Raw genomic sequence first — 19728 nt, forward strand, 5'->3', positions numbered from 1 at the left:
TATGAATATGAATACAGTATTTCTCTTACATGGAGACAAAGGCTAGACCATGACGGAAACTATTGATGCGATTCAGTAACTTAGGAATGCAGAGAAGGAGGGCTGACTGATAACTAGAATCATAACATACTCTTGGCAGACTGGGAGGCAGAGCCAGGCCGAGCCGGGCACTGCGAGGCATAAAAGTAAGCTAAGGGTCAGGGATACAGGTGGGGGCTGTATCGCTCCTCGGAGAGGGTTCAGGAAACAGGAGCTAAAACTGAGTCCGGGCCCTTTTGAGGCCTAGAAACGGGGATAATTCAATGAATTAACGTGCACACTATAAAACGTGGCAACGTAGCTTTTACATAGGCCTGATATTCGTTGTATTCACGAAAACTGGAAACTGGCATACTAGAGAAGGACACAACTGTAATTGCGTCTTTAATCGATCAGAGGGGAATACATGCATATTGATCATGCACATATGACATAAAATGGGGAACACGTAGGCACATATAACATGGCAAAATTTACTTTTCCACATTCCCTCCTTGTGCCCTACGTTTCCATCAGGAAACATCTATATTCATGATACCATCTATCATTTCATATAGCATCATTTGCTCGTCTCGAATGGTCTTGGAACGGGACTTAGGACTAGGAATACAAGAGGTAGCGCACATGCCGCAAATCGCAGGGCCACATTGTATACAGAGGCAGCAACTGAATATGATCATTACTGCAATACCTAGGAATGACAATACTTTCCATCCCCAAGCAGATATGATATCCCAGAGCCAACCGGACCATGTCCAGGTGCCTGGATTCTGGTGTAACTGATGGGCAATTTTATGAAGTCTGGTTATAGCTGAATAAACAGACGGCGCGTTATTAGGAATGAAAATGCAGCAACTAGATCCGATGACTCTACATGCTCCTCCTCTATCGGCCAGGATGACGTCAAGAACGAGACGATTTTGGAGCACGACAAATCTCATAGCAGATTGCTCTTCGGTTAAGTTACCTAGAGCAGAAGTAGTCTCATTCACTACTGCTTCAAGGGTTCTGGTTAGTCTACGTATTAACTTACTATTCTGGATAGGTCCTATAAAGAAGAAGAAACCTTTATTGAAATCTTGATATTGTTCTAGAGTAGTTTCAGTTTGATCGACAATTGGGGACTCAATCTCCCGTCTATGTCTGACGTGTACTAGATGTGTGTTTCTGTGATAATCAGATGGGGCTAGAAAAACTGGTGGCAGTAGGAAGGCAACGTAACATGTTCCATCCCAATCGAGGGGCAGACGAATATATGCGGTCTGACCACAAACAAAATAAGAATGACGTGATGCTTTGAAAATAGATTTCCCACTGTCACTATACTTGACAATAGTAGTACAATCACTATGTCCTACATGTGCGGAACCATTCTTTCTGACACAATTCGCCTTTGACTGGTAATACTGAAATAGCAGGTAAGTCTGGAGTAGTATCAGACTGAACATTCAATACCATAAAATTCGAAGAATAATTACCTAAATTATATACTTCATTTTCTAGATCTAACCCTGTTCTATGGGGGAGACCTTGCTTGTCTGGAAAACATGTTCTATTCAGAAGGGACATATCATTTGAAGATGACGTTAACATGGACCATGCTCCACACGAACCATTATGTGAAAACGGATAAGGAAAGAGTGGCAGAACTCCCTTCGGTGTCTGGAAAGGGGGGAGTCGACCACACACCCAACAATTAGTGGCATTGCTGGTCTGGTGTGAATAATGTAACATTCTGATGAATGTGTTATTTCTCATAGCAAGACGATAGGATAACTCGTGAGGAGGCAGATCACTAAATGTGTGCTCTACGGTAGCATTAGCAAACTTGTTTACATGCGAAATTGGAAAACATAAATGCAATGCATAACTTGTGCAGGTAACCATTAAACTTAGAAACAATAAGAAACTTAAAATGACGATACATCGTATAGAGTTTTGACTAACTCTCTCACTATGGGGGTCTATCTCATACATGTCAGATACCTGTCTAACCATTTCACCCGAGAGGGACTTAGACAATTAAACTGGCTGACTTATTTTACTAGACCGGAGCTTTAACTTATACTCCTGTTGTGGAGTTTTCTCTAACAGAGGAACTTTCAGTTCAGGATTTAGATCAATGTCTGGTTTCAGGCAGTCTTTAGAAATGGAACAGTCCTTAGAAGTGTCCTTTAAAAATGTCTTGGATCGGACTCCATGGAATTTCTTTACATGAGACAGATGGACCCAACCCTTGCGGCCTTCCAACTTCACGGCCGTGCGGGTGGTCAGAAGGACAAGTCTCGGCTCCTTCCAACGAGGTTCCAGCGGACTTGAACGATCAAAGTTCCTTACGAGAACGAGGTCCCCTGGAATGACCTCGTGCGGTTTCACTTCAGTATTGTCAGGAAATGCAGCGGCAACCTGCAAACGACAAGAGTGTAGGGCAGACATCAAGGAAGCTAGGTAATCTGTCAACATATTACTGGAAACATCTGTAATACTGCGGGGTCTAGGTGTACCCCACATATTTGGGGGGCGGCCGAATACGACTTCATAAGGGGACAGACCTGATCTGGAATGTGCGACCATGCGCATAAAGAATAAAGCAACTGGCAGGGCAACTAGCCAGTCTACACCTTTCTCTTGACATATCTTGGCAATACGGATTTTCAGGGTCTGATTATGTCTCTCTACGAGACCGGCTGCTTCAGGATGGCGCACACAATGGAACTTCCACTGGTATCCTAACAAAAGGGAAACATGTTTCATTAACTCGGATGAGAATGGCTGGCCGTTATCAGAATACACGACCCTAGGGAGTCCATAACGGGGGAAGAATTCACGAACCACCTGCTTGGCAGTGGTCGTTGCTGTGTAATCTGGAACTGGATATGCTTCTGTCCACCTGGACAAAGCGCATACAACTACAAGGACATACTTGAAACCTCGACATCGCTCCATCTGAATATAATCCATCTGGAGGACTTCAAAAGGGTGGTCAGGAGGTTGGAATCCACCTTGTTCCACCGGGACACTTTTACCTGGATTGAATTGACAACATATCATACAGGTACGGACTTTCTGCTTGGCTGCAGCTCGTAAGTGTTTGTTGAACCAAACGTTCTGTATACTGTCTAACATAGCTTTTTCTCCTAGATGTGCTGGACTATGTGCGGTGTTAATAATGACTTGAACCATAGAGTCGGGGAGAAACCATGTGGCTTTTCCCTTCGTCACCCATCCCTGATCTGTCTGGACCCCTCCTTGTTCGGACCATTTCTTGATTTCTTCAGGAGTAGCATGTAACTGTATGTCTATGACATCTTGTGTAGGGTCCTTAACTGTCATACATGTAATCGGATCTGGAGTAAATGTCTGTGTCTTGTTAACTGGAATGTCTGGTGTCTGAGCTGTAAGCTTGGCTGTTCGGTCTGCTAGATCGTTACCTTGGGAAATGAGGTCAGTAACTTTCGTATGTGCTTTGCACTTCATGATAGCGATAGCTGTCCGTAAATGTATTGCATCTAACAGAGCTTGAATGAGGAGACCATGCTGAATCTTGGTTCCATGAGAAGTCATGAAACCTCTCTCCTGCCAGAGCACTCCGAAGTCGTGTACAACTCCGAATGCGTAACGTGAATCTGTATATATGTTTACTTTCAGGTTCTTGGCACGTATGCAGGCTTGGGTCAGAGCGACTAGCTCTGCTGCTTGAGCAGACATGGTGTCAATACGGTGTGTTTCAATAACTTCGGTTTCAGTAGTCACTGCATACGCGGCTACTAGTTCTCCTGTACTAGTTCTCATACATGAACCATCCACATAAAGTGTCAGGTCGGGATTAGGTAATGCAATGTCTGTCAGGTCTTGTCTTGGCTTGGTCATAGTGTTAATGACTTCCACACAGTCATGTGTGGCAGGATTTGGAGTAACTGACGGTAACAGTGTAGCAGGATTTAGAACGTTGCAGCGTCTGATTTCTATGTGTGGCTGGAACAGTGTCAGTTCATAACCTGTTAAACGTGCAATGGTCAAATGCTGAGTCTGTGTTCGGTTTAAAAGAACTTCCACGGAGTGTGGAACTTGTACTGTCAGGGAGTGTCCTAATACTATGGAATCACTTTGTCTGATTGCTAGAGCTGTGGCTGCAACTGACTTGAGGCATGCTGGCAAAGCCTGGGCTACTGGATCTAATGTGCTCGAAAAATAAGCACAGGGCTTGTACTGTCCTGCTTGATCTTGTGTGAGAACAGATAATGCAGTACCATCACGTTCTGTGACAAAAAGTGTAAAAGGCTTACTGTAGTTCGGTGTTGCTAGAACAGGTGCTTGGCATAAGGCTTTCTTTAACTCATTAAAAGCAAGTGTATGCTCAGATGTCCAAGGGAGAACAGTCGATACGGCTGCCTCCTGTGTCGTTAACTGTATCAGCGGTTTTGCCAGAAATGCATACTGAGGAATCCATTGTCTGCAGTAAGAAGTGAGGCCAATAAAAGCACGTACCTCCTTCTGTGTCTTGGGCTGTGGAAGACTCGCTATTAACTGGATACGGTCTGGTGTCAACTGCCTACCCCACTTGGACAGTAAGTGGCCTAAGTAGATCACTTGCTGGACACAGAACTGAAGCTTCGAAGGGGACACCTTGTGCCCCATCTCGGCTAGGAAATACAGAACTGTAAGTGACGCACGCTCGCAGTCACGTTCAGAACGGGCTGTGATCAGTAGATCATCTACATACTGGAGCAGGGCAGTGTCAGTTGGCATGTGAATATTGTCTAGTTGTCTTTTAAGTGCTTGACTGTAAATACTAGGACTTTCTGTGAAACCTTGAGGAGCTCGTGTGAATTTATAGCTCCTTCCATTTAAACAAAAACCGAAAAGGTACTGGCTGTCTGGATGAATCGGGACACTGAAAAATGCATTCTTGAGGTCTATGACAGTGAAAAATGTAGCTTCAGAATCAATAGCTGTCAATAGGGACGAAATATCTGGGACTACTGGATACTGAGGTATGATACATTTATTAAGTTCTCGAAGGTCAATCACTAATCGATATACTGGAGGTGCATTTGGATCAGTACGTTTCATGACTGGAATGATAGGAGAATTACATACATTGGAGTCAGTTTCTACGACCACTCCTTGAGCAATGAGCTCATCAATAATTTTGGATAAGGCTGTTACAGCCTCAGGTGGCAATCTGTACTGTCTGATTCGTGGCAGGACTATACCTTGCTTGAGAGTCACACGATGGGGTGTGATATGCATAAAACCTACATCAGTTGGACCTTGCGCCCATAGATGCTGCGGGACATTTAGTAACCTTGGATCAAAATCGCGTAATACATAGTGACCTTTGAAGTCACGCAAAAACAATCGGACTCCTTCTGGAGAACAGCAAATAACTGCACCTAATTCTTTTAACGTTCTGATGCCTAATACATTTTCTGGACATGATTTCGTAAGTAACAAATCAGTAGTTCGGGACAATGGACCAACTTCTAGAGTAACTGGCTTTGAAATCTCGTTAACAATAGGCTTTCCTGAAAATCCAAGGGAAACATTTCTAGAGCCTGAGAGCGGAGCCCCTGGAACCTCGTCATGACTGCTAGTAGTCCTACTTGCCCCTGTATCAATCAGAAACTTTCTGTCTTTCCCTAATACTTGACTGTGTACATAGGGACCCTCTTGATCTACAGGTATCTCGATGAGAGGCAAGCCTACTTCCCTCTCTAGGCTGTTTCATGAATACTGTTGATACTCTGGATACTCTGACTGTGCGTACTGGTACATCTGCTGTGTAACGTGCTGTGTTGCAGCGATAGGCTGCGGTGCTGGAACTGTCTGTTGTGCATTCTGTGGCTGCTGAGAAGTCTGTGAAACTTGTTCTTGTCTAGGCGGACGTGGTCTTTCTTTAGTTTTACCAGTAGCTATGTTGTGTTTCAGAACTGCACACTCGTTTATAAAATGACCTGGCTGTTTACAGTAATTGCATGTCCCTTTAACGGGAGCTGCAGGATGACTGGCTTGATTCGGACCCCTCTTCTGACTGTCTTGTGGAACAGATTGTGCAACTAATACTTTCATTTTCGTGTCTTTCATACGTCTCCTTTCGTGTTCTTGCTCTTCCCTGATCCTGTTCTGGTGATACTGGAGCATCTGGAGCATTTGTGACGGGGTATTAGCTTGCCAAGTACTTTTGACTTTCAATACTCGATTTTTAACTTGTGGACTTGAATTCTCGACTAGTTTGGTAACAAAAAGATGAGGGTACGATTCGCTACCTGTCTTCAAACCACTGTTGATAATAAAACATTTCTCAAATCTAGAATAAAAATCACTAGTGTCTTCATCCTGTTTCTGTTTGCATGCTGAGATTGCATCCCAATCTTCCTTTTTCGTGGCTAGTAACCTTGGCAAAACTTGTATCAATAACTCGGGCAATTCTTTACATTTGTCCCCAAGACCAGTACCTGGTACTCGTATTTTATCTTCAGCTTCTAGAGCTGTCCAATCAATCTTTTTCTCTCCCACCTCCCATTCTTTTTCCTTGAGTTTTTCATATACCCCTGCGGGCAACAGGACCTTTAACATTTTAATGATATCTGGATACGTGTATTCTCCCATACGGAGCATGTCTTAATTCGCGATGGAACCCTGCTGGATCTTTGTCGTGACAAGGAATTAACTTTTTCATCTCTAAGAGTTCCATCTTGGTGATAGGGGTGTAAACAAATACTCGTTGCATTTCACCACCCGCTGTCCTAACTGGGTGTACTTCTCGTAACGGATGCTGTCTATCTATGTAAAATGATTTACTTTATGGGGGTGAGACATGAACAAAATGCGGATTCAGAAACGTTCTATATTTGTGGCGCTGTTCTAGAATGATACTAATTAAATCAGTACCTAGACCTCTCCATCTATACTGGAGTAACTCGTTCAGAACATCATGTAACGGACCTGGATCAGAATGTTGTCCCTCATACAGTGTAATGAGGTACTGGATCATATACATACCCACCAGTCGCTGCTCGGCTGGGGGCAGTTTCAGAAACATTTGTGCCACTATTTCGTCTGGAAAAGTGGTAGAATCAGTAACCCATCGGACTGCTGATCGGGCTAGTTCTTGTTCATGCATGGTACTAAGTTCACTATAACCGATTCGCGATTTCAGAATATGATCGGTAGCTTGGAATACTTGTTCAAGAGAACCTTGTTCTGGTGCTGGAGGAGGGAAAACTTTCTTGTATTCTAGGCATGAATGTCGGTCGGGAAGTCTAATTCTACCTACATACGCTATTCTGGTGGGATTCTCGTCGTCTACCTCTTCAGTAGAAGAGTTGTCTTCTTTCTTGCTTACTTGTGCTGCTTTTCGTTTCTCGTGTAACTTTATTATTTCTTTACAAATTTTCTTGTACATACTCTCTATACTAGCTAGCTGTTCGGGCGCCATTATGTGGTAAATAAATAATTAATTACCGGTTCTATTTTTCAGGATACTCTATAAACAGATAGCTCAATAAATAAGAGTCAAGATTCGAGGTAGCTGGAGTTTACAGGCTTTTAATCAGACATAAAGGACAGGAACAGGACAGCCTGCATGGGAATAGGATGGCAGCTGCCGGGGGCAGGATCTGGGAATTGGCTAGCAAACTTTAATATCCGTGCACAATATATATAGTTAAACAAAATACATTACATTCAATACAGTGGGCGTAGCAGTAGGCGGAGTTTGTAGCAGTCGCGAAAGATAAGGCATAAAGTGGGTGTAACAAGAGGTGTGTACAGGGCGTATACATGGACATGTGATGCAAACGTAACAGAATATGTCATAAACGGGGCGGAAACATGGAGGGGGCTACCTGAGCAGCTGGGACCTCTAACCTAGTGGTGCGCGTAAACTGGCAATGACGTGTTACCAGGGAGAACTGGGGGCTATGACTTCTGCACTAGAAGAGGAGACGAAAGTCTGGAGGGTCAGAGCGACATGTACCTAGGCATATCTAGTATCTGGTGTTTATAGTACATGTTGATAGAATCCAAAAGTTATCAGGGTAAAGGCTAACAGACACTAAGACTGGTGCATGCATTATTCTAAATGTATTGCATGTGCGAGGAATATTCTATGAATATGAATACAGTATTTCTCTTACATGGAGACATAAAGGCTAGACCATGACGGAAACTATTGATGCGATTCAGTAACTTAGGAATGCAGAGAAGGAGGGCTGGACTGATAACTAGAATCATAACATACTCTTGGCAGACTGGGAGGCAGAGCCAGGCCGAGCCGGGCACTGCGAGGCATAAAAGTAAGCTAAGGGTCAGGGATACAGGTGGGGGCTGTATCGCTCCTCGGAGAGGGTTCAGGAAACAGGAGCTAAAACTGAGTCCGGGCCCTTTTGAGGCCTAGAAACTGGGATAATTCAATGAATTAACGTGCACACTATATAACGTGGCAACGTAGCTTTTACATAGGCCTGATATTCGTTGTAATCACGAAAACTGGAAACTGGCATACTAGAGATGGACACAACTGTAATTGCGTCTTTAATCGATCAGAGGGGAATACATGCATATTGATCATGCACATATGACATAAAATGGGGAACACGTAGGCACATATAACATGGCAAAATGTACTTTTCCACAAGGGTGTTGGGAGAGGAAAATGCAGCAGGGCGGTGGCGTCGGGTAATCATCCTATTCACAGGAGCCCCTGTGCTGGGCTTGGACAAGCTGCTAATAAGGATGTCAGAGGGCCTCATTGAACAACAGCAGGGGGCTCCGAAGAGGCCGCTGCCGGTTGAAGCACCTTGGTCAGGAGGTTGGTCCTGACCGCCACCGTACGAAGCTCAAGGTTCAAAGCCTCAGCCGCCCTATGCAACACCACTGCATATGATGCCCCCTCCTCCGTAGTCACGGTAGGGGGAGAAAGCATACCAAGGTCTGGTGAGGTGTCCAGACCACTGGCTTCACCAAACTCCTCTCTCTAGTCCAGTTCACTCAACTGTTCTGCTAGAGGGTCAACAGACCCCTCCCAGTCCTCCTCACCTTCATCTGGCTGCCACACAGGGCGAAATGGAGTGCCATGATAGAACAGGGGTAGCAAAGTACCGGTCGGCGTCAGTCCGGCTCCATGTCCAGGTCATGATGGAGGCCGGGGTCGCAGCCCGCTGAGGGACACAACCGGCGTCGGAGGGGGTGGAGGTGTCGTTGGTGGATTAGACGCTGTAAGAGGTGTCGTATGGTCGACCAGCGCAGATCTGGATCCAGGCCTGAATCCCTGCGGCGCCAGAGCCACCGGGTTTGAAGGCTTAGAACCCTCGGCCAAGTTCACAGGGCCTAAAGGCGTACCGGCCGAGGTGGGCTGCCCAAAGATCGAATGAAGGGCTTTGTAAACAATACGAAGTTGGGCAGGGTCGCTCCGGCTCCCGGAAAAGGAGGGAAGCTGAGAGCCAACCCAGCAGACTCTACAGGCGGAGCCGCAGGACGACCACCATCCGCATCCCGGTTCGTGCCGGCTGAGGGACGGGGAGAACGCGAAGAGACTGCTACTTCACCTTCTTTTTGTGCTTTGACTTACCCCAAGACCAAGACTTCGAGGATGAGTGGTGGTGACTGGGACCTAGAGCGACGCAGAGCGGACTGCCTGGCCTCGAGAAGCTTTCGGGACCCCTCCCGCAAAGACTTTGGGTTCATGGCCCGGCAGTTGGAGCAAGTCTTCGGGTCGTAGTCGCGCTCCTGACACCAGAGGCACACGAGGTACGGGTGCGTAACCGCCATCAAGGAGTGACCGGAGTCACAAGCCTTGAAGCCGGTCCGGTGTGACAGCCCTAAATGCACCAGGAGTCAACAGAACTCAAAAAGATGTTGCCAAAAGTCGAAAAATAGTAGTCAAAAAGTGACTAGAGGTACCGTTCTCTCTGGATCTCCGCCAGTTGGCGTGGTAAATGAAAGAACTGACGTCAGTGCGCGAGGGCGGCATCCAAGTAGATACCGCGACGTCATCCCGCGATCACGACGAACGAGGAGTCGACCGACAGCATCTATCGCCGCGCAGGGGTACTGCTATTAAAAAATGTCTCCAGATCCAGTCAGACGCCTAGGGATAATTCTAAGGTAAGGAATCTATAACTAATAGTCTTTCAGATACTGGATTCAAGGATCTACCACATGATTAAGGAATCTGGAGATTTGAGGATCTGCCGCAGTAGTCTAGGATCTCAGTCTATAAAACCTTTACCCCGGCCACGGCAAGGTGTTTGCTTTTTCTCCATGTTGATGAGAGGAAGCCTCTACTAGGGCTCTGTTCTACATCTGTGTTGGCGGCTCTCCAGCTGAGTCTCTTCAAACGAGATGCAGAGTTCATCCTAAGTGTTCTACTTGTGGCGCATCGGAGAACAACTTCCGCAGTATCACTTCATAGAATTTCCTTGCATGTTGGAATTCTTTGATCTCTTACAGCACGGGCTTCAGCGGCCTCACATTAGTTATTAGCTAGGGAGAGTTTAGTTGTTTGGGTTGGGAAATAGTTGTATTCTTGAACTGCCCCTTGCACCTATGAACTGGCGCCCTAACTCACTTATGTGGTGCTCTAACAACTGCCTCTTGGGGCTTTGCAGAGTTTTTTAAAAACCTTGAATGACCCTTTGTTTTTTCTTCCATAATCAATTGTGGTGCTTTATACACTGTGTACAGGACATCGGAACAGTATTAGAATCACAACAGAAATTTTACGTTATGACTGGACGGCATAAACATCTTTGTCACTCCAAGCTGCCACATAAACAAGTGCAATTTTGCTTATTAGAAAAGCAATGTGTTTATTAAGGCTTAATATGTAGAAATATGGATTTTCCCACATGTTATTTGTGATGGAAATATGTTTTTGTGTGTAATTCCAATTTGTGAAAGGGGTTAGTTTGTGATTTTTTTTACTTGGTAGTTTTTGCATATTTGATTTAATTCAGTGTATACAAATTGATCATGTATTTACAGCTTTCTCCTTTACATTATGAGTTTTTAGAGTGTTTCTCTTGTGGAATATCTGCAGCGTTAAAGCTGAAGGCTCGTTTGTATGTGATCACTGCAGCTGTTGCTTTTGATCAGGGGCCTGGGGGACACAGCAAGAGTGTCTTCAATAGTAAATAAAGCGGCTAAAGATGCTCGTGAGATTAGGCACACAATTTGGTGGCTCTTTCATTTGAGCCCATATTTATTCTTTATAAAGAGTATAGTGCGAGGCAGATTTAAGAAATCTTAGGCGTTTTGGCAGCCATATTGGATTGGGTTTAACCTAATTATTAATGTATGCAACACAATAGTGCAATCATGCTGGTACTGTCTTTAGAGTAGGTGACAGTTGATACCATTTGAGTAGGTTTGAGATTGCTTTTTCATTTTTTTCTTTAGTAAAACAGTATGTCTGAGTCCAATGAGGATCCAACAAATACCTCTGTGGGTATTGTCCAAGAGGACTTAATTAAAAGTGCTATCCACAGACAAGTGAAAAAACCTTAAGGATGCAATATGCTCTGAACAAGAGGAGATAGGATGGGTCCCCTGATGAAAAGTATTGGACCCTTTCAGAAAGGGACAGCGAAGAACAAAAGAAAGATGATAAGAGACTGAGAAAAGAAAAACATTTGAAGAAAGGTGCAAGAAATAAAAAAAAGACATGGATGGTCACAGCACCATAGAGCCGTAGTGTTCCTTCCATGCAAGGGTGCACTTAGCAGCAAAATGAGAATCCGGATGATGATTATTATGAGAACGCTAAAGTGATAGAAAAATATTGTTGGATGAAATGGCGGAGCATATTTTAGCTCTAAGGGTGAAGGAGGTAATGACAGTTTAGAAGGCAATATAGTTACTAATAAGGAGAATATTGCTGCCATTAGAGACCCTTCAGGGGAAGTAACGTATAATCTTCTGATATTCGTCATCCAAAAACTGCTGAATGGGTAGCCTTTGTAAATGAATACATCTTTTTAGATGAGAAGATCTATGGAGAGAGAGACAAGGAGTATAATGAAGGCAGAGTGACTGAGGGCTGTTTTGGAAAATTAGCCTTGTGTGTCTCCAGATTTATACCTGGATCTAGTCATTTCCTTTTTAAAATGGGAAGAAATCCATGGAAATGACAGGAAAGGGCTCTAAATTAACAGCACAATTGAATTCTGGATGTGACAGACGTTTTAGAATCTTCGATATTGCCAAAGAGGCATTTTATAAGCAGATATACGTGAATCTTCTGCACAGAAGGAACCAAAAGGCTATAGGTTTGTCAGGATAGGTTATGCAGCTTTCATTTCAGAAAGGTGCAAGGCTAAATTAATGAGCATTAGTCGGAAACTAGGTGTTTGGCCAAAAGAATGTGAAGGTTCAGAGGGACTTATTCTGAGAGGTAATGGTGAGAACTATTGGCACACATGTTTCAATGTTCACTACACTGGATTAAGCACAAAGCTGTTTGAGAAGTCTTCGGTGGCAGTGAAATCTTTTAAAGGGCCCATGATTACCTAAAGTCCCATTAAAACCTGCTGGGAAGGTGACATTTCAGTGGATTCCAGAGTAAGATAGGAGTTTTTTCCACAAAGAGATAGAATTCATTATGGAGGTCAAAGAGCACAATCTAATTCAACTCAGAGGATAGTAACGTTTTTTTCTCCTTAGAAAGCTAGAAGGAAATCGAGTTTGTCTGTGGAGAATTTGAGATTAATTAAAGGTAACACTGGGTACCCTAGGAGACTGTGTAAGGTTTTGGGACTCAATTCGTGAGGAAACGGTGGTAGGCAAAAAGAACCAAGAATGACAGTGTTTTCTAAGGAAGAGAATTCTTTCGTGAATGCAAACATGTGTCAGATGTTGATCTAAGGTGCAGTTATACAGGCGCCGGAAGAGACAAAGACCTTAGTAAGGTATCTATTTTTAGTACAAAAGGATGACTGGGGAAGGCTCCCAGCAATACATTTAAGAGATCTCAATTGACTTATTGGTCATCTCCGAATTGACACGATGCTCGTTGATTTCTAGTCACTGCCCTTGCTGCATTAGCACTCTCCACAATTGCCGTCACTTGAGAAAGGGCTTGCGGAGATGTACAAGACTATATTATATGAAAAGATAATATACAAATTAACAAAGCAGACACTTTTCTTATATGGCCCCCCTTTTTGCAAGATGGCCCTCCCTTCATAGTTCCCTTAGACTCTTGCTTCTTCCTCATTATCATAATTGTACTCACTCCCTCTCCATCTTCCCTGTTTTGTAGTTTGTCTTTCTTCCCTGTTTTCTCTGTCCTTCCCTTCCTCTTTGCTTTCTTCCTTGTATAGCTTATTCTCTCACCGCTCTTCCCTTTTCTATCCCTCTTCAATATTATATACAAGTCTGGTTTGCTATTGGTGCATGTAACAAATAATAAACGTTTATTTCTTAATAGGGGAATACGCTGGACTTGCAGGTCACTGTATTTGCGGTTATTTCTCAATTATTAATGCTATCAATAAAATATCTGATCCAAAAAAAGATCTCAATTGGTATGTAGAATATCTTTTCAAGGAATCCATCTGTCAAGAGAAGCTTCACGAGGAAGATAGTAAAATTAGTAAAATTAAACTTGAAAGATGCTTATTTTACAATACCAATGGATCTGGAGAGTAGGTGTTACCTTGCTGGGCCTTACTTCAGCACCTTGGTGTTTCATAAAGGTGATAAGACCAGTGGGAAGGTGGTGGAGAGAAAGGGGTGCATTAAATTATGTGTATGCACAATTTATGATTATGTATCAAGATTCAACAGAGATGGCGAGTCACTTGAAGACTATACATTTGGAGGATTTAGGCTTTTTATTAAATCAGGAGAAGTCAATTGTGGGGCAGTTCAGACAACTAGAGTTTCTACGTTTTCAGATCAATATTTTAAGAACTTTGTTATGCATTCCTCTGAGAAAGGTAAAGTTTATTCTATACCTAGAACAAGAACCAATGCTGTGCCAGAATCTTTTTTTGAGCAAGTGACAGGCAATCCTCCCAACCACCCCCTGGACTTTCCTATATAACAGGCTTCGAATAGACCAACATAGAACCTGGTGATAGGTGAATCAGAAATCTAGAATCCACCCTTTTTGCAACCTTCAGATTTAGTTTCACCACTATATATGGAATTTATAGGGAATTATTTAGGATGCAGAACTCTTTGTGCCTCACGTCAGTGAAGTAGTCAAAGAATCAACCTAAAACTTACCCTTCCTCAGAGTATCTTTCTCACCCGAACAGAACATTGTGGAGTCGACAGGTCTCTTGATATTGGCGTGATTACACTCTTGCAATAAGCTGCTGACAAAAAAACAAATTGCCAAAATGCAAAGGATTCAAAAGCAGCCTGTCAGACTGCCTGACTAGAAGTATACATGGTCACATAATGCCTGTCTTGACACGCAGGCCCCTAATAGGTGGGCATACGGGGCAGGAGCTTTGACAAACTTATGACTACAAGGCTACCCTCTCTACCGCTCCATTTAACATTCAATCCCCCCAAATAGGGCGGATACAATTGGTGAAGTCACTGGATGGGGAGATAAGTATCTTCTCCATTCACGAGGGTGCAGCTTTCTGCTCCCTCCACTTGAAAATATAGGAAAATCCCCTTTTAGGAACCAGGGAGGTAATCTCTATTTGCCCTGAAGAAAGCCCTGGACCCAAGAGGCCTTCACACTGGGGCTGAAACATGTTGGCAAGACACTAGGGTCATAGGACCATCACTTCCTTACGACCCCTTTGTATATATTTATTTTAATATCCACTGCGTCTCCACTAATAAAGAGATACCTGGAGAGCGCAGTAGGATTTTTGTCTCTAGACCCCCTGGTCTATCTTTCCTAAGCACTCCCTGAAATACGGTCAAGCCCACCCTGACCTTTTGGAGTCAGGGTGAACCCTATGATGAAGCACGACACCAATAGGGTGTGTGAGGGTTACCTAACAAAAAGGAATCTCTTCCTTACGCGCGCCCGAGCGGTTGACGCCTTGGATTCACATTCTAAGTCTTTCGCAGTGGGGATACCTTAAGTTAACAATCATTTAATTCAGTTGTTTACAGTACAGTGTAATGGCTGGTTAGTCACAGACATTCTTGGGCTGCCTTGTTACTTAACCAAGCTGCGAAAGGTTGAACTCATTATCAGTAGTCTGGAATGCAAGGCCATCCTTCGAAATCTATCTTATAGGATAGAGCCAGAACCATTTTGCTATCTTTTCTTTAGAGAGTTAGGCTAAGGAATACCAAGTTTTGCAATGGACACTGCATATGCACTTGGTTGTGACAACTGTGGCACTAGCTGCATATTCAGTACATAAATAGAATTGATATACTTTGGTTAAACCTGGAAACAGTCGCCTTCAAGTCCTTTAAAGAGTATAAAAAACAAACCAATACCACTGGTGAACAAAACAGCTGGAACGGTATTACAACTAACTGCTCATCAATACTAAAGAATGGTTTGATGGAAGCTGGCTGGACTTCGGGATGCACTATTTCCCCAATAATCGAAAGGCAGCAAGGATGAAAAGAGTACAATTTAGATAAAAATCAGTAACAAATTCGTTTTCAACAGAAACACCTTACGATAGGCAAAGCATCACTAGAACTGGGAACAACATACTTTAAAACAAATATGAATGAATGAATGAATGAAATCCGATTTATAGCGCGCTACTAAGCCCAATGGGCGTCAAGGCGCCTAACAAAAAAGAATGCTAGATGGAACAGATATGAATCCTTACTGGAAGGCCTTGCTAAAGCACCAAGTTTTGAGCGCTTTTTTAAAAAGGGCCAGGGACGGTTGGGCCTTAATCTCCAAGAGGAGGGCATTCCATAACCGAGGGGCAACGATGGAAAATGCTCTACTACCCCCATCTGGCCTTCTCCGCGCGGGGAACTACAAGCAGATTCCTCTCAGAGGATCGGAGAGCCCTACTAGGGACGTGGCGGGTTAGAAGGGATCCAAGGGACCAGCCAAGAGAGCTCTATAGGCCAAGCACAGGAGCTTAAATGAGATCCTCTGTTGTATGGGAAGCCAATGCAGGCTCTTCCTAGCCATTGTAGCAGAGGATGCATTAGGTAGTGCCAGAACGAATCTCGCGGTCGCGTTCTGCACAACCTGAAGGCGCTGGATGATGCCCTTGTTAGAATCTGCATAAAGTACATTGCAGTAGTCCAACCTGGAACCCACCAATGCCACCACAATCTGCTTACGTGCCTGGGGGGACAGATAGTGAAGGATTCTTTAAAGGATCTTGATGACCCCCCAGCAAGTGGCCACCGTTCTGTTGACCTGGAGGGTCATGGACAGCGATGTGTCAAATATAACGCAGAGATTCCTGGCCGATTGGGAGGGAATGGGGCAGGTTCCCAAGGAAGGAGGCCATCACTCACTAGACCAAATATCCTGGTCTTTGCCAAAGACCAGGACCTCTGTTTTATCGCCGTTCAACTTTAGGGAGTTTTGGATCATCCACTCCACGACTGTCTGCATGCATGTCCTAAAGTTGACCGCGGATGTAGTAACAGAGTGAGCCAGGGACACCATGATCTGGGTGTCATCGGCGTATGACACCACCTCCATCCCCTGCGATTTTACTAACCTAGCAAGAAGGGCCACATAGATGTTGAACAGGGTCGGACTCAAGGCCGACCCCTGTGGCACCCCATATTGCAAGGATTTGGCAGGGGAGAGAAATTCTCCGAGCATGACCCTCTGCTCTCTTAGATGTAAAAAAAAAAAAAAAAGAGTCCAGAAGGCTCAAGGCCGGCCCCGCTATCCCTGCCTCCCTCAGACGAGATATTAAAGTCGAGGGAGACAGGGTATCAAATGCTGCTGTAAGGTCAAGTAGGACCAACACAGTGGTTTGACCCAGATCCACCTTCAGGCGAATGTTATTCACCACCATAGTAAGTGCCGATTTCCTGAATCCATGCTGGGAGCTATCCAAGAACCCCGAAAAATCCAGGAAAGTGGATAGATGAGAATTCAGGTGTGATTCAAGCATTTTTGCCGGGGCAGGTAGCAGAGATTTGGGTCTAACGTTTTTAAGCTGTCCGGGGTCCAGGGTGGGCTTTTTGAGAAGGGGCTTCACTATCGCCTTTTTCCAGGCCGAAGGAAAGGTACCCTGAGCCATGGCACCATTCATCACTTCGAGAAGAGGCGGCAGAAGGGTGTCCCTACATACCTTCAAAACTTTCAAAGGACAGGGGTCCAGAGGAGAAGCCGACATTGTCCTGTCTAGCAGGAGATCAAGCCCGTCCAGGGAGAGCGGCGGGAAGTGAGTGAGGGTCTTGGTGGGATCTCTCGACCAGGACTCTAAGTTGGCAAGGGCTAGGGAGGAATGATCCCCCAAAGTGCTTCTCTGAGTTTCCAGAGCAAGATAGATGTCCTCGATTTTTTTATGGAAAAACTCTGAGATTTTGTTGCACAACTCCTGTGAGCCCACAACTGGATCAGGCACTTGAAGGGAACATAGAGAGTCCACAATCTTAAAGAGTTCCCTAGGCGAGGTAAGGGATGTAGTGAGATTAGAGAAGAACTCCTGTTTCTCCTAAATTAATCTGGCCTTATATTCTCGCAGCAGGCGTTTATGTGCCTCTCTTTCGGTGGGATGCCAGGATTTTCGCCATCTTGTCTCCTGTAGCTCTGTCTCAGAAGTCTTAACGGCTCCGAGAACCAGGGAGCTGAAGGTTTACGCCGTGCCGAGTATCGAAGAGATGCGGGGGCTAGCTCATCAACAGCTTTAGTGATGGAATTAGCAAGCTCTCGAGCCGCCTCACCAGCTTCTCTCGAAGAGGAGTAACCACTAAGTCTTATGTAGGGAGCAAGGGCTTCGTTAGTAATATTCCTGTAGCTCCTTTTGGGACCTCTATTAGTAACACCCGGCATAGGCGTCTCTGCAGGGAAAGATGCTAATTCAAGAGGCACTGCCAAGTGGTCTGACCAGACCAAGGGCACGGGGGACCGGCTGAGAGTCTAGGGTCGTTGGTGAACACACCATCCATAATGTGGCCAGCCCGATGGGTTGGGCTGTTCACCAATTGGGTAAACTCACATGCTTCCAATGAGTCAAGCAGCGTGGAAGTGTCTTTAGCCCCCAGATCATCCAAATGAAAATTTAGATCCCCTAGAATGGTGAGGTGAAGTTTACCAAAATAGGGTTCTAAAATTCTAAAGAGCTCACAGCTGAAACTGACTCTAGGACCCGGCGGTCTATAAATAAGGATACCTGTAAAGGAAACCGAAGGAGAGCAGAGAATAGAAAAGTACAGAGCCTCAAAGGGGTCCGAGGCCTCAGACAGAGCTTTTATAGTACAGGACAGAGAAGCTTTACAAAGAATTGCCAGTCCCCCCCCCCCCTCTACGTATATGAATCATTTTTTCTTAGCAATATTAATCTCCTCCACCCTAGCAAATCTACCTCCTGCTAGCTGTACAGGAGGAGGCAGCTGGATTAGCAAGACATGAAGTAAGACGGACCATCGAAGGTCCATTTTGAAATAGCCAAATTGGTAACCAATGCAATACCAGACAGTTCTAGAAGCATACAGAGTCCAGGCAACTTAGTATAGCAAACCATGGCTCCTGTAAGTGTGCCTATACGTTGAGATGTTGATCCTTGTGGAAGCACACATTTCTAGAACTTAGTCTATTCATATGCATTGCATTTCACTCGTTTTTGCACATCAGTTTGCGATGCAGTGAAGGATAGTTCATGATATAGCTTCGGGTGATGGGAAGCTAGAACTGCAGCATTTACCTGGAATCATCATTCTTCTACAGGTTGTGATACTGGATTTAAGCACAAAGTATTAAAAGTAAAAAATACAAAATATAGCAGTAACAGATTTAAGATAAGATCATCGTTACCTCTTGAATTTGGTCGCTGCCCACCAGATGTTGCACGTTTATAGCCCTGTTGGTAACTTCCATCCTACAAAACAATAGTATGTATTTTTGTAATCATGCAATTCGGCAGTGGATTTTTTTCGTAACATGATCTCGTATATAAATATATATACATACACACATGCAATTTAAGGTGATCAGAATTCGAACGGTTAAATTATCTGCTCCAAAACTTTCTGTAGTCTGAATGGTAAATTTGGCTTAAACGTTTTTTCTTTTTTTTTTTAAACAAAGGATGCCACCAAGAAAAGACCACAGCACAAGAAGAGATTATAACACCAAACGGCCATCCAGCATAAGCCAAAAAAACTGTGCATAACGAACACGAAAAACGATCACAAATGTGACAACAAGTTCTTCAGTTTCAGGTTGTATGCCGGTTTAATGCTGCTAAAGTTCCTAATACATGCAGCTGTTGTGTATTTATGATGCATTTCAGAATCTCCTTAACTTGCCATGGAGACCATTTTTAGGTCTCGGCTAGACAGCGCATGCGCGGTCTCGAAGATGTGTAATACATTGTGGGCTTCAGCCCATCCATAGGCTTTCCATTTGCTGGCTCCATTGTTGCTTTCCTTCTCTTTCTCCCCATTTGTTCATGCTTCATGCCTCTTCCTTTGTTTAGCTCTCATCGAAAGCCTGGAACAATTACTACTGTCCATCCATTGCTCCCATTTCAGCCACTGTTTTAGGACCTACTTTATTTGATTTTGAGCACTTCACATGAGCGCTCGTGTTTTCACTCG

The 19728-nt window shown here is 44.3% G+C and overlaps 1 protein-coding gene across 5 annotated transcripts in view; it reads right to left on the reverse strand.

Annotated features, from left to right (window-relative positions):
- The window catches only part of CAPRIN2 (caprin family member 2), an 857580-nt gene that overhangs the window by 128016 nt on the left and 709836 nt on the right, over positions 1–19728 (reverse strand). For 4 of the 5 annotated variants that reach the window (XM_078673768.1, XM_078673767.1, XM_078673766.1 and 1 more), the window contains one exon: positions 18944–19007. The exons of the other annotated variant lie outside the window; for it this stretch is intronic. In XM_078673768.1, the coding sequence (XP_078529894.1) occupies positions 18944–19007 (64 nt within the window). The remainder of the gene's footprint in view (positions 1–18943; positions 19008–19728) is intronic. 5 annotated transcript variants of the gene reach the window in all.

The sequence above is a fragment of the Lissotriton helveticus genome, chromosome 1_1 (assembly GCF_964261635.1).
Source record: "Lissotriton helveticus chromosome 1_1, aLisHel1.1, whole genome shotgun sequence".
Lineage (NCBI taxonomy): Eukaryota > Metazoa > Chordata > Amphibia > Caudata > Salamandridae > Lissotriton > Lissotriton helveticus.